Source organism: Gasterosteus aculeatus, chromosome 14 (genome assembly GCF_964276395.1).
Source record: "Gasterosteus aculeatus chromosome 14, fGasAcu3.hap1.1, whole genome shotgun sequence".
Classification (NCBI taxonomy): Eukaryota; Metazoa; Chordata; class Actinopteri; order Perciformes; family Gasterosteidae; genus Gasterosteus; species Gasterosteus aculeatus.
Window position 1 is genome coordinate 2,454,485 of NC_135702.1, and position 14,032 is coordinate 2,468,516.

The 14,032-nt window shown below is 47.8% G+C and overlaps 1 protein-coding gene across 1 annotated transcript; it reads left to right on the plus strand.

Annotated features, from left to right (window-relative positions):
* The first annotated feature begins 9,748 nt into the window (after positions 1-9,748).
* On the plus strand, positions 9,749-13,597 carry LOC120831562 (zinc finger protein 703-like). Its single transcript, XM_040197084.2, has 2 exons — positions 9,749-10,439; positions 11,036-13,597. The coding sequence occupies exons 1-2, from the start codon at positions 10,206-10,208 to the stop codon at positions 12,548-12,550; spliced, it is 1,749 nt and encodes a 582-aa protein (XP_040053018.2). The 5' UTR covers positions 9,749-10,205; the 3' UTR covers positions 12,551-13,597.
* The last annotated feature ends 435 nt before the right edge of the window (positions 13,598-14,032 follow it).

Here is a 14,032-nt window from a genome sequence, read left to right on the forward strand (position 1 = left end):
CTCAGCGTCTGAAACATACAAATAAAGTATATATATGTACACGGTGCTCGGATACGCACGGCCTGGTATTTTTTTTTTGGAGTAAGTCTAAACCTTTCATTAAAATTCAAACTTGCGCCTCCACGCCCCCCCTCTCCCCCACGCTCGTCACTGCGCCGTAAAGATGGCCGCCCCTTCCTTCTGACGAATCCTTCCCACAAAATCCATTTCGATACGACATCACAGCGCCCCGCAAAGTGAAGATAATCCTCGACATTTTTATCATCCACCCACTTTATTTAGTCTGGAAGCCTGTCTCGTTTGCCGATAAAATCTACCAGCTTCGGCGGGTCGCACATCAAAAAGGGTCCCCCCCCCCCCCCCCGCCCACTCGCCCCAAAGCCCCCCGAGGGTGACGAAGCGTCAAAATAAAACTCCTCTGTTTGTGCTGTCAGCGGCGGCCTAATATAAAAACTCCATTTGATGATAGCAGGCATCTACACGTTGTTCTAGGGTGGATTAAATCCAACTTTGTTGTTAGTTAAATAACAAAAAAAGAACAAATGCAAATAAATAAATCAAATATAATAAGTGCGATTCACAGATATAAAGAGAGGTTTGGCTCTTAAAATAAAATGTAATACAATATATAATAAAAAAAAATAAAAAATGTTAAAAAGAAAAACAAATGATTGAAACGTGTGTCAAGCACATAGTTATAGTATGTATGACTGTATATGCATCTTATTAGTCTTATTAGAAGCAAAGAAAAAAAAGTATCATTTGATAACAAAATGAGGAAATAGAAAAGCAGTTCTGTATTTGACTTTATTTTTTTGCTCTTTTGTTTTTTGACTCTTTATGGGATGTTTTCGGTCCTTGCCACAGTAAAACAATGCAAACTGTGGATGTAAGTGATCTCTAATTGTCTATAAAAGTCAGACCTTTGACTAACTGTCTCGTAATATCAACTTGACCGCGTGTATTTCATAAATGCTGATCGTGCATCAACTGTTTTCTTTTCCATTCCTGGCGGATGTGAACTTCAATAGGCACCACGTGGGCGATATAACGTTTGGACTCATTGAAACATCCCCGCTTCTTCCCGCGCGTTGTTCGTTTGATCCTGTTCAGCGCGTCACAAACTGTAAGCCGTGTTGCCCACTACTGTGATCCTTCAAAACAAGCGAGATTTACACAACAACGATTCCCTCTGGCTCCAGCTTCACCGAAAATACGTGCCAGCGTCCAGACAGACTGTAACAGGCTGTGACAAGGCGAGAAAAGCCGCGGACGTGAGGCCAGAAATCCACTCGCAGCCTCGGTGACGACGTCCTTGACGTGACGATGAATCTCACGAGTCCACGTTAACGCGGAAAAACACCTTTTTACCCGAGAAGATGTCGTAGTTTTTTTTCCCTCACGGCTCTCCTGCAACGAGGCCGAAGGCCGTGGAACGGACGACCCCGTCCAGGCGACGGTTTTTTGTGCACAAACACTATAAATTTACGGTCACCAGAGAGCTTTCTTTTTTTAACAGGCACTCGACTCTGCCGAGGCCATAACTCTCTCTGTCTCACTCTCTCGCTGCGAAAGGCCTCCCGCCGTCTGCTGAGGCGGCTGGAGGCAGCTGGCAGCGCTCACATCTCGGCCCGACGAGCTGCTTTGAAATACCAATCACCGAGTTTATTCAACGGGGGGGGGAGCGCTTGTAAACGCGCCGCGTGGGTGAAATATACAATGCCGTGCTTCTCTTTTCTTTCTGGTGCAGAAGGAGAGTTACGGCATCAGCGGCGGTGTGTTGCCTCACAGGTGATATTATGATGTACGCTCGGCCTGGTTCTGAAAAGCCATTCATCACCGCTGAGAGCGGAGGAAAGTGCTTTTAGTTCTGTTATCCTCGTGACAATCTGCGGTAACCTCTCGCCCGACGTCGCCCACGAGGCGCTGAAAACTGACGCTGGCTGTGGCCGCCACCGCCGCCGCCGCGCGCTGCGAGTGATTTACAGCGACAGGAAGGAGAAAATCTCCCTCCTTCACCCACGAAATAACACCTCAACATTGTATGTGTCAGGCTCCTCGTTTCCACTTGACAGCCTTTGTTATTTCTCCTGTTGAAATGTTCTTGAAGGGTTTTAGTTTATTTAGCTGGAGCTAGTTAGCATGGCTATGCACACGCTAAGTGCTAAAGAGGCTACGTCCTTTGCAGGGGAAGAGAAAACTCGTTGCTACTAAATAACTTCTCATGCTTTAACACTAACATACGTTTTTGGCACATGTGTCACGCTTCATACTTTATTTATTTGTTATTTTCCTGCTCAAACGTTCTTGAGGGGTTTCAATTTGTTTAGCTGGAGCTAGTTAGCTAATTCACATGATATGATGTAGGCCTAAAAACGCTTTGGCTATAACTTTCTATAACTATTTCTATCCATATTTAGACTTAAACAAGCTAAATCAACTATATTAGTGTTAATATAAAGTATATTTATGTTATTTACCAACAGAATACTACATTAAAATGTGATCTTTCCAGCAGATGTTTCTGTCAGTGTCCCATTCGGGGTCTGAGTTACGAGAGCAGGTGGGAGTAAAACCGCAGGAAGTGAACAGTGGGGAAAAAAAGTAATCCACGCCTCAGAGGTATCGAGACTAAATCTCTATTTATGATTCTGTGGGGAAAAAAAGCACGATATTAACTCACCCTCTAAAGTTTGCCGTGCATTTGGGGCTGAAGGGGAAACTCTACACTTCAGCAGAAATCAGAGGTCGGCTCGGGGAATATTTCACGGCGCGTCAGGCCGCTCGGCGCGGTGACTAATGTCCAACATGACACCGTAATGCTTGTTCAGGTGAAAAACGGTTCCCCGAGCAACTTTCTGGGGCAGCGGTAATAATATTCAGTACGAGGGCGAGGGGGGGGGGGGCATGTGTGAAATATGGCGGTGCTTCACATTCATGTATTCATCCCGGGGCGATAAATTAGAACCCCCGACATTTCAATCTGACTTCCTAAACAGAGCACTTTGTCACCGGCAAACGAGGAGAGAGGCACGTCGGGTGATCAGCAGAGTAATTCATGACTTTCTGAGCATTAGAAAACCCGGCGTGCCACGCCGTGATCTTCAGAATTAGCCGGGGGAAGAAAAAAAAAAAAACACACACACACGCCGTAAATAAGACTAAGTGCTGCTTTCACTTGAACCGATTCCTCATCGGCTCCGACTCCCGGGACGCCGCAGCCGAGCGGCGCGGCCGCGTCCTCTATCTTGATCTCCGCAGTCAACCGTCGTGCAGGGAATAAATGAGGCCGGTGCAGCCGGGGCGGGGGAACCATTTGTTTGACGGGACAACGGCGGTCGGAGGGCGTTGATTTACTTACACAATAATGGCCTTTTAATTGAGCTCTTCAGCCCTTTGTTACATCAAAGCCTGACAAGTGGTTTGACAACGGCGCTTTCTTCCTCCTTCCTCCCGTGACTGACGGGGGCCCAATATGGCCGCCCCCCCCCGCTCGCTTCCTCTCAACTGTCACGACGGCACACACCCTGAAAACCCTTTTTTCGGCCTCCGGGACGCATGGCGCGCGCGCCCGACGGAGTTAGAAGTCAAGGAGGTTACACGGAGCCACCGCCGGGCAGCTCCATTTCTCATTTGGCGCTGTGCGCGCTCTCGCTGGGGTTTTTTTTTTTTTTTTTGTTGGATTTATTCGCAAAGACAGAAAGACAAACAAAGAAAGCAATCTCATTTACCACCTTCCAGTGTTGCCTCAGTCTGTTAAACCACAAAGTCGAGTGTTATGACAGACTCTGTCTGCTCCGCTGGCTCGTCTGGAGGGAGAGCGGCGGCGGCGGAGGCGTGTGGAGCGCGCTGAGCGATGACAGATGTGGGACTAACGCTGAAACGCATCTTCTCCTTCTGTAAATGGTGTGTTGTTTTTGTTGGGGGGGGTAGTTGCCTGCTGACCGTTGATTATGCAGCTGTAGCCGAGCAGCAACGCAGCCTGTGTTTTGTCCGGAGCTGCATTATTTGGGGTTTTGGTGCGTGGAGCTCATGACGCTTACGGATGAGGGTGGTGCCGCGGGTTAAGTAAATAGAGCCATCAAAGCGGGGGAGGTGGGGGTCCCGCGCCGCCCTTCCCTGCCTCTGTTTGAGTAAACCCACGGGGTTTTCTGTCAGGGTAACTTATTGAACGGGAGGGGAATCGATGCGTGACGTGGTTCCTGGTCCAGCGCTCGGTTACAGCCGACCTCTTCTTCTTCTTCTTCTTCTTCTTCTTCTTCTTCTTCTTCTTCTTCTTCTTCTTCTTCTTCTTTGATTTTAAAGACAGGCCCCGGGATTAATGGGGGATCCGGCGGGAGGGAGCCATTGACTTTCTCTTCCTCTACATCGACATCGAAGCAGCACCACGTTTCGCTCGCGACAGACTGTGGGACGTCGCTGGCGTTCTTTTATCGGTGTGGCAGCGTACCGTGTATTTACAGGCGGAGATCATGCCGTTTTAAAGAGCTCTTTCTACTCTTTAAAAAGAACTCCATTGTTCTCTGTCTCTGACAGTGCTTTTATACGCTTTTCCACTTCCCGAGGGAGGTTTAGTTCCCCAACAACAACAACAACAACAACTGCATTTCTGCCTGTTGAGGGTTTGGATGAGCACATTATAGGGAAACAATGTATGATACAGAAAGTGTTGCCTTTCCCCTTTATCCTCAGAACCTGCTGTCTCGTCTCAATCGCTGAAGTCACTCGTTATTGAGCAACGTCCAGGATTTGGACGGGCTTATAGGGGCTTATGAAGAAGGCCTCTTTACCGGCCAAAAGATGTAATTTGATTGGTTTCACGTCGCCGAGGAGGCCGCGCTGCAGCTCGGTGCGATTGCGTAGCAGCCATGTGAGTGAGATGGATGTCGGCTTTGGATAAATCCGTGGCACGAGCCCTGACAAATGTGATAAGCCCGACCTCCACTTTGCATCCGTCGAAGTGTTTCAAACAGCGGGGAGATCGATGGTAAATGATTGCCGGGCTACCGTGTGGAGTGAAGGCTGCAGGCAGCGGTGGAAAGGTTTGCTTAGCGCCTCCGGGGCTGCGCAGTCACAATCAATTTCCCTGCAGCAGTCAAGCAAAGGTCCACTAGATCTCCCGCAAACGCCCCCCAAGGTAAAAGCAGAAAGTACTTTTTCTCCACCCCACTGGATGTCAAATATCTTTACATGTAAGGGACTGTAAATGTATATTAACAGCAAAGTATTTCAGGTATTTTATTAAAACGCCTGGCGAACTTTCCATCACAGTAGACACAGTTTAATATGATTAAAAAAGACCCCATAAAGGGTGAAGTGTTTATTTTGCGTGTCGGACTTTCGGCGTTTCGAGGCATCAATCTGCTGACACTGTTGGGTTTTGTTTTTTTCCAGCTGTAGTTAGCCAGCTTTTTTTTTAGTTCATTAAAGCTGATTCCAACATTTCACTTCCCAAAAAAAGGGCGACGGACAAAACGTCAAAGCAAAGGCTTCAAAACGGTTGTCGTCATGGTGGCAACGTCCACGTCCTACCTGTTAGCCTCCTGTTAGCATAGATGCTAACGTTCCTTTAAGCTCTGTCGCTGTGGCGTCTTGGCTCTCACACAGCAGATCTCCAGAAGGGGTTTTATTTTGTCCCCATTTAACCTGAAAACCTCCCAAAATCTGTTCGTTTTTGGGATTTTGGAGAAGTTTGATTAAAGTAGAAGGCACAAGCCTTATTATGCTTTTGAATCTAAAGCACTCGCCTTTTTATTAGCATGTATTTAAATAAAAATTGCTTTGAATTTCTTTTTTATATACTTTCCCTTAATCAAGGCATTTAAAACCCTGTTTTTTTTTTCCACCCGGTTGCCAGCAGGCAGCTCTGAGTATTTGGAACGAGATCCTACTCAAAAAGCCAGATCTAGCAGGGGTGTGAATAACTATCTTTGATGTCGTAGGAAATTGAACTGAGCAGCGCGGGACAACGTGATCGCAGGCTGGCGTCCTCTGGCAGCCGGATCGTTCCGCCCACAGGACGCGCAGAACGCATCCGTGCTGCTCAAAGAGGGTGTTTTTATGTCTGCGTGCCGAAATAAACCCCACCGCCTGATGATTTTAAGAACGCTGGTTAGACAGGTGGACATGGCATTCATAAAAACAATGCAGGCCCTTTTCTACGTGACCTTTTTATACGGTAATCACTATTTACGACGCTTTTACAGACGTCTTGTTAAGGCACAAAGCCGGAAGCGTTAAAATAGTCAGCTGGCCGCTAAGTGCTCCATCTGACTTTTAACACAGTACGAACACCTCACCTGGTGCAAACAGCTCACTTTGAACGAGAGGAAAGCTAATGACCGATTTCAAGGCGAGTCACGAGAAGTTAAAGAGAAGAGTCCCTTTGTTTACCGAAGGCCTCGTTGTCAGCAGTGAACCTCCTCTTTCCCCCACCGGCTGCTTCGTTTATCTCTTTTTCTCCAGCTAATATTCCTCCAATCTGACGAGATCTGCACCTGCACATCGTGTCTCCTTTGGATGGGGGGGGCTTGATGCTACGTTAGCTGCTAGTAGCTTAGCAACACCACCTCTCTGAGTCAAACCAGCTATGTAGAGTTGTGTCGTAGTAAATGTAGACGGCAGGTTTTGACGGGGAGAAATAAAATAGAAAATAGCCCAATTTTGATGCATTGATTTACTTTTTTAAAGTCTTGAGAAATAAAAAAATATTTCATAAAAATATAATACTTTTCACCAACTCCTTTTGTCAGGTTGCCTGTGTTATAAAACGCTGGAGAAAACTTTCTGGCTCATGTTCCATAGAACTTAATATGCCGGTGCTCCCATGTGGCCAAGCAAATAGCTACTGCAGAATTATCGATCGTAAACCGAGAATGATCAGTTCCCATTTGAGGCTGTTTTCCTTTGCACACAACAAGTGACCAAATTATGCCTTCTCTTCTTTCTCACTTTATTTTACCGACTGATGCATTGAGGCTTCAGCGTCCATCTCCCCAGCCGGATCTCTATTCTTCGGAGCATTAATACTAATTAATTTTGGCTTTGTGCAATGTAAGAAAACGCGCTTCGACTCTGAAATCTGCAGGAGCAGCACCGGTAAAATACTCAGCGATTCATCAAATGATTTAACGTTTAGATCCTTGACTCACCGATATATGGAGTGATGTACTAAGCCAACACCTGGGGAGGACAACCCCCCCCCCCCCAAGTGCTGTCTCCTCTGCAGCGGTGCACTGTGACCTTGTTTGCTGATGAGATGCTGCTCCCAGTCTCTGCTTCTTATCACAAATTGGACATTGATGGATTGCTGAGAGGGGCTGTTTCTGCTGTTCGGGGCTCGAGGTCAAGGCGACAGTTGCTTCAGTTCTTCTCTTTTCTTTTTTTAAACAGTGACCGAATGCTGACTTCACATAGTCGACAAGTCCCGAAAGACAATGTTCCAAATAATCCACATCCTAACCCATTTACAGTATTCATTTATAACCCGTTCCCCTGCATTCACATGTGAACCATTTCCTTTTGAAGATTAAGGAGGACCCTGCAGGATATGTACAAATATCCATCAGCTAATTCACATTATGCAGCCTTTTGGCTACAGGTTACGAGGGATTAGGGATGATTTCGCACTCAATTGAGGCTGCAAAGAATTGAGAGATTCAAAGACTCTCCAACTGAGACTATTTTGGGCTGCTGCTAATAGCTCTTGTCAGCCGTAATTTTTAAGTACTTTAACCAATTCATTGTATAGTTAGGTTAACAAAATTAGCTCATTGCAAAGTCAGTGGGCAGGAGATAATGCAATAAAGTTATTAACATTCCAGATTTATAGAACCATTAATATTGAGGCGATCCGTCTTTATCACATTTTTCTTCCACGGTAAAAAACGGCATTGATTAAAAAAAGAAAAGAATAAAGACTCGAGTGACATTTTCTGCGTGCTTTATTGATTTTCCTTTTTTTTTATGCTTGGAGCGAAAGCCGGAACACAAGCGATCCGTCACTCCACTCCACAAAACATGTCTGAACCTTTTTTTATTAAAAGAAAATGAGTGCAAATGTCTTTAAAGTAATTGTGATTTTCAGCGTGACTCGCAAACCGATGTGTCAACTTCAAAGTAAAGAGAATTAATGATTTAGAAAATATGTCCTGCCTGTTTATTACATTTTTGTCTTCTCCCCTTTCTTGTTTTGATGTCTTAATAGAGTGGGTCATGCCATTTAAAAAATATCATATAATGTAATAGCTGCTCACAGGGGTCCAATTGATGAAATATTTTAACATTATCATTGTTTTATACCCTCAACAACGTGCCAAATTAGCTGTAAGCAGCCCACGGATGTGCAGACCGCGATCGCTGCAGGACTTTGATTCAGTGGAAGTTAAATAAATAAAAGTGCAAGTCAATACTTGTATATATATATATATATATATATAACTCATATCACCTCTTTGTGATCACATTTGACTGAGTTAAGCCTCTAGAAAACACTTGAAAAACAACTTTCTTTCACAGCTGAGTGAAGGATGACTTATGTGACCACACAACTTATTTCCACCGCTCGCTCACTTTGTTCCCTGCACCATGACACTCACAAAGTGCATTTTTAGTTTTTAATACGGGGTTCAGGCACCGCATGCGGCCCAGGACACTCGTGGTATTCCTCTCCGTCAAGTTGTCAGCGGGAAAGTTCCCGCTCGAGACTTTGGATCTTTTTAGAAGTCTAACGAGCTGTAAATTATACCTTGTGACATTTTGAGCCAAGTTTTTTTTTCCATACAAACTATCCTTTGAGTTTAAATGTTTGTACGTCAAAGATGTTAAAAATGTACCTTGAGATTGAACCGTATGATCTGAAACCTCATGTGAGATCATATCGCTTCTCTTAGTCACGGTCGACAATTTCTTATACCCACCAATTTTATGCTTTATTTGATCCGCGCGTCTCCTGATCAGCCAAAACGTCTAGACAATACACCTCTTACAGATGATATCCTCCAGGATAAGAGGCCACACAACTTTATACATGCACAAAAGATGGACGTGATTATTTTGTTCTCTGCGTGAAATTGAATTAAATGGGTAATTTTCTTTAGGACAGTTGGTCCTGTGTCCTGACTCGGCCTTGACTCATCAAGTATGGAGATCAGATAAACGGATGATTAATGAAGTAAAGAGAAAACAAAAGTCCCCACAAACAGTATCACATTGTTCTGCTGGTAACAGGCGGGTTCATGACACTTATCGGTTCATAACCAATCTGCTGCATATTTAATGCTATAACAAGCTGAAGTGTTTGGCAAAATAAGTTATAAATAAGTTACGTGAGAATAAACTTTTGTTTCTCAGAATGCGAAGACTGGTGGAATGTAAATGTATTCAAGTGCTACACTTAAGCACAATTGTGAGGTACTTGTACTTTGCTTGAGTGGTTTTCTTTGCTGCTACTTTGCAAATTCAGACTCAAACGAAATAAAAATCATGTAATAAATTACGAGTTCTTATTATTACAGTAAAGTCCTTTAAATGAGATCCACTTTTCACCTCCTGCAAGTGACAAACACAGTAATGCAATGACATGAATTAATCTCAAATAAAAAGTTATGCATATTGTTTTCATTTTGATGCTTTCACTTACCTTTTGATTCAGGGACTTAATATATATATATTATCAACACTTTGTATTTATTTGTGTTCTTCAGCGATGGGACGGTCGGATAGAATTGTCACTTTGAGGACGCCGTAGCCCCTCCCCTCCCCTCGCCCCGCCCCTCGCCCCGCCCACCCCGAAGTCCTGCCCGTTTTGATCAGTGAGAAGCAGAAGTCCGGACCGACGGCACGCAGTGGGACGTTTCTTCTGGAACACCCGGACTACATCAACTTTTTTTCCCACGTCTCCATCCCTGCGCACGATTCCCACAGAGGCGCGTTGTGGCTTTTCGTCCCCGGGGGGTTTGAAATCGGAGTAGCGGAGCCGCGTCGGCGATGCCTCAGCTCAGAGGATCCTCCGTCCCTCGGGACATTTAAGGACGTCCAGCTGTGTGTGTGATTTCTCATTTCTCTTTTTTGTCCCCCCTCCACCCCACCCGCCCCCTCTACATACTTCCGTGACTGCATGGATTACATTCACCAGCCGTAAACACCACCCGGGACTAAAAGTCGAGCCGTGACGCGCGTCCACCCAAAGCGCAGCGGCGTCTCCAATGAAATATCTCCCTTCAGGATCAGCAAGCACGCGCCTCGAGCTCCACGCGACCCCCAGCGACAGAACCGAGCCTCGTCCCGGTGCCGCGGTGTCTCTGTTGGCCCCTCTGGACCCACTCCGGCAGGCGAAGCGGCTTCCCATCCGAGTCCTCAAGATGCTGACGGCGCACACCGCGCACTTGCTGCACCCGGAATATTTGCAGCCCCTGACGCCCGCGCCCGTGAGCATCGAGGTATTTATTTGTCGTTAAAAGAAGAGAAGAGAAAGAAAAAAAAACACATCGCTTGGAAAGGAATGTTTCCCTTTGGGTGGATTTGCTCTGCTGGGTCGTAATAATTTAAATTCTAGAAGAGAATAAAATCCAAAAGAAAACGCGTCTCCGCCTCAGTGTTGTGACCGATCACGTTAGCTGGTCTTTAATCATATCAACTCTCAGGTAATGACAACTTATGGTTTAATAAGGGCAGGATCGAATAGTCTAATAGTCAATTAGAATAAATCAATAATCAAGTCAGTTGTGTTTGCTGCTTTATTGGGATGATTTGTTTCTGTGTCAAATTTCTTTAGGTTTTTCTTCATTCAAATTGGTCATTTAACAAGTAAATGTTAATTATTTTCATTATTGATTCGTATAAACTTAAGCGTTTTATTTAACAAGCTTGAAGCGGATAATTTCACTGAAACGTCTGTGATCTTATGGTGAAGGGATGAATTGACAATTATTTTACAGCTAATTACTTGCTAGTAACTCGTTAACAGACCCACGACTCACCTTTTATTTATTCTTCGCATTAAAAGCAGCTAATCAGAGTCTTTGTTTTGTTCAAGCTGGATGCCAAGAAGAGTCCGCTGGCCCTGCTGGCTCAGACCTGCTCTCAGATCGGTAAACCAGACCCTCCGTCCTCCTCCAAGCCGGCCTCCTCCAGCAGCCAGGGCGACAAGGAGCCCGGCGGCCGGCTGTCCGGCTCCGGCCTGAAGCACGGGGAGCTCCGCCCCTCCCCGGAGGACAAGTGTAGCTTCAAGCCCTACAGCAAAGGCGGGGGGGACTGTCGCAGAGACGGAGTCGCCAGCAGCGGCGATAAAGTCGGGTTCAGGGTGCCCGGCAATAATGTCGGAAACCCCGCCGGTGGCCAGCAGTCCTACCCGGCCCCCGCTGCCTCCCCCGGCTCCAGAGCCGGCAGCAGCACCCCCCCAGGGCACGCTCAGCACCACCGCCACAAACTGAGCCCGTCCCCTGGTGGACAGCCGCGCACTCGCACCCCCGGGGGAGAGGGCGCTTACGAGCAGGGCAGCCCCACCAGCACCACCGGCAGCAGTAACAGCGTTGCCAAAAAAGAGCCCGACGGCGACAAGGCCGGCCCGGACAGTCCGCACGACGCCAACTCCGGCCACGGCCGGGCCATCACGAACTGCAGCAACGGCAGCTCCGACGGGGGCTCCAACCCGGAGGTGGGGGGCAAAGCGGAGTCGGCGCACCCCAACATGGCCCACGGGCGCATCACGCCCATTTCCCCCTACAAGGCCGGCCAGCTCTTCCCCCTGCCCTCCTCCGGCATGGGCTACCACGGCTCCGTGGTGGGGGCGTACGCCGGCTACCCGTCTCCGTTCGCCCCCGGGATGGATCCGACCAAGTCGGGCCTGGGCATGGGGGGGCCGGGAAAGCACCCGAGCTCCAGCCCTCTCACGGGCGCCTCCCCGCCGTCCTTCATGCAGAGCTTATGCAGGGACCCCTACTGCCTCAGCTTCCCCGGCGTGTCCCACCTCGGCGGCGGCGGCAACTGCAACTCCTGCATCCACGACCCCTCCCCCGCCCTCAAGTCCAACTACCCCCCGCTGGTGTACCCGTCCCACCCGCTGCACTCCCTGCACCACCAAAGCTCCATGTCGTCCAGCGTGTCCTCGTCCCTGTCGCATCCGCTCTACACGTACGGCTTCATGCTCCCCAACGACCCCCTGCCGCACGCCTGCAACTGGGTGTCGGCGGGGGGGCCGTGCGACAAGCGCTTCGCCGCGTCCGACGAGCTGCTGGCTCACCTGCGCACTCACACGGCGCTGCCCCTGGGGATGGACGGTAAGATGCTCTCCGTCTCCTCCTCCGGGCCGGCCTCCTGCCACCTCCACCTCCCCCACCAGAGCGGCGCGGGCGCCATGCACAGCTCCCTGTCTCTCAGGGCGCCGCCGGGCCTGGGCTTAGCTCGCTATCACCCCTACAACAAGGTCCATCTGCCCCCCGGCCCGTCCTCCATCTCCCTGCACTCTCTGCCCAGCACGGGCCCGTACTACCCCCACTACGCTCTCTACAGTCAAAGACTTGGATCTGCATCTGCTCTGGGCTACCAGTGATACCCCCCCCCCCCCATTCCCCTCTCCCCACACTGACATGTTCAGAGGGGACGATCGGGATTATGGGAAATGCACTTATTCAAGTCGGATTGGAAGATTGATGATTGATAATCCTCTGGAGTCTTAACCACAGCCCGGTTAGCTTAGCTTAGCACAAAGACTGGATGCAGGGGGAAACTGCTAGCCTCGTTTTTGTTTGATACATGAACGGAGAAATTGTTTCCATGGACAACGATGGAAGTCGAGCAATAGTCCAGCGTATAAACCACAAATTAATATCGTACCCTTCAGTACACTTTTAACTATTAAACAAACGAGATGTAACGTCTTCATAAGTGACCTTCCGGGGAGCCGCCGCACAGAGCTAGTCGCTTCCATCTATTTCAAGGCTTTGTGCTAAGCTAAGCTAACCAGCTGTAGCTCCACGTTCATCGGACGGGTCTCGTGTATCCACCAAAAAGCAGCAAAAGATTCCCAAAGGCCGAACTTTTAGTTTTATTAAGTGGAACACTTTCTTCGCCCGTTATATATTTGAGATTTGGCGGTTTCTAAGCAGCCCCCCCCCCGTGACATCGTTTTGGCCCTCGGGAGACTTTTTTTCTGCGGCCTTTTCTTGCAGGTTGATGCTCGGCCGCTGCGCGAACCCTGCAGCCCCCCCCCGCAAAGAGATGCATGTTCGACGCAGCGTACGCTCTTTTACTGTTTATTCAGCCTGGTGGTTTGCAATGACTTGTTTGGGTTTGTTATGTTTTGTTTATTCCTACTGAGAAGTTGTATTTATTTTTTACTGGGGATCTGGCTTTCCTTGTTTACTTTATAAATCTATTCTCATTTTACAATCCTGTGAGCGGACATGTTTGAAGCCCGGGTGACAGATGTTGAGAACTTCCTTCTCTCTGTCATAACTCCTTAGTGTTTTTGTTATTTCCACAGAAAGTCAATAACAATGAGATGTGATATTTTTATGTAAAACTTGAACACCCTGCGGTGGTGTCCAGTTAAAGTGGAGGTCATATTTTGTTAAATAAATCACACTGAAGATGTAAATTCTGTTGTCTTCATTTCCTTCAGTCCTGTTCTAACATAATTCCTCTCGTACGTTTCACTCGTTTTATTCTGCACCTGTTTGCCTCTTGTCATTGACAGATGTGTGTGTGCAGCATCGCGACTCCCTCATATCCTGTTGTGTAGTTTAATCTACATCAACGCACAGCTGTAACAAGAGAAGGCGCTCTGGTTTCAGGGGCCTCAAATCCTCCCGCAGGCCCCGACGTTCACCGCTGTGCACTTAAGCTGATTAGCGGATCTGATGATGGATTTAAGTTGTGTGTTTTTCACCGCGCTCAAGCGGGAGGGATCGCGTTGGACAGGGAGGCCGCCTGTCGCTCACCTTTTGAATCCAGAGGAAGCTCCACAGTGACGAGTCACGGTCTCTTGATGTGTGACGTCATCACAGGGAGCGCCGTGCGGATCAAACATCAC

Excerpts from the sequence above, each read along its gene's own strand:
- LOC120831562 (XM_040197084.2), top strand. The coding sequence starts at position 10,206 with ATGAAATATCTCCCTTCAGGATCAGCAAGCACGCGCCTCGAGCTCCAC. Across the intron at positions 10,440-11,035 it reads CCGCGCCCGTGAGCATCGAG|CTGGATGCCAAGAAGAGTCC; the intron begins GTATTTATTTGT and ends GTTTTGTTCAAG.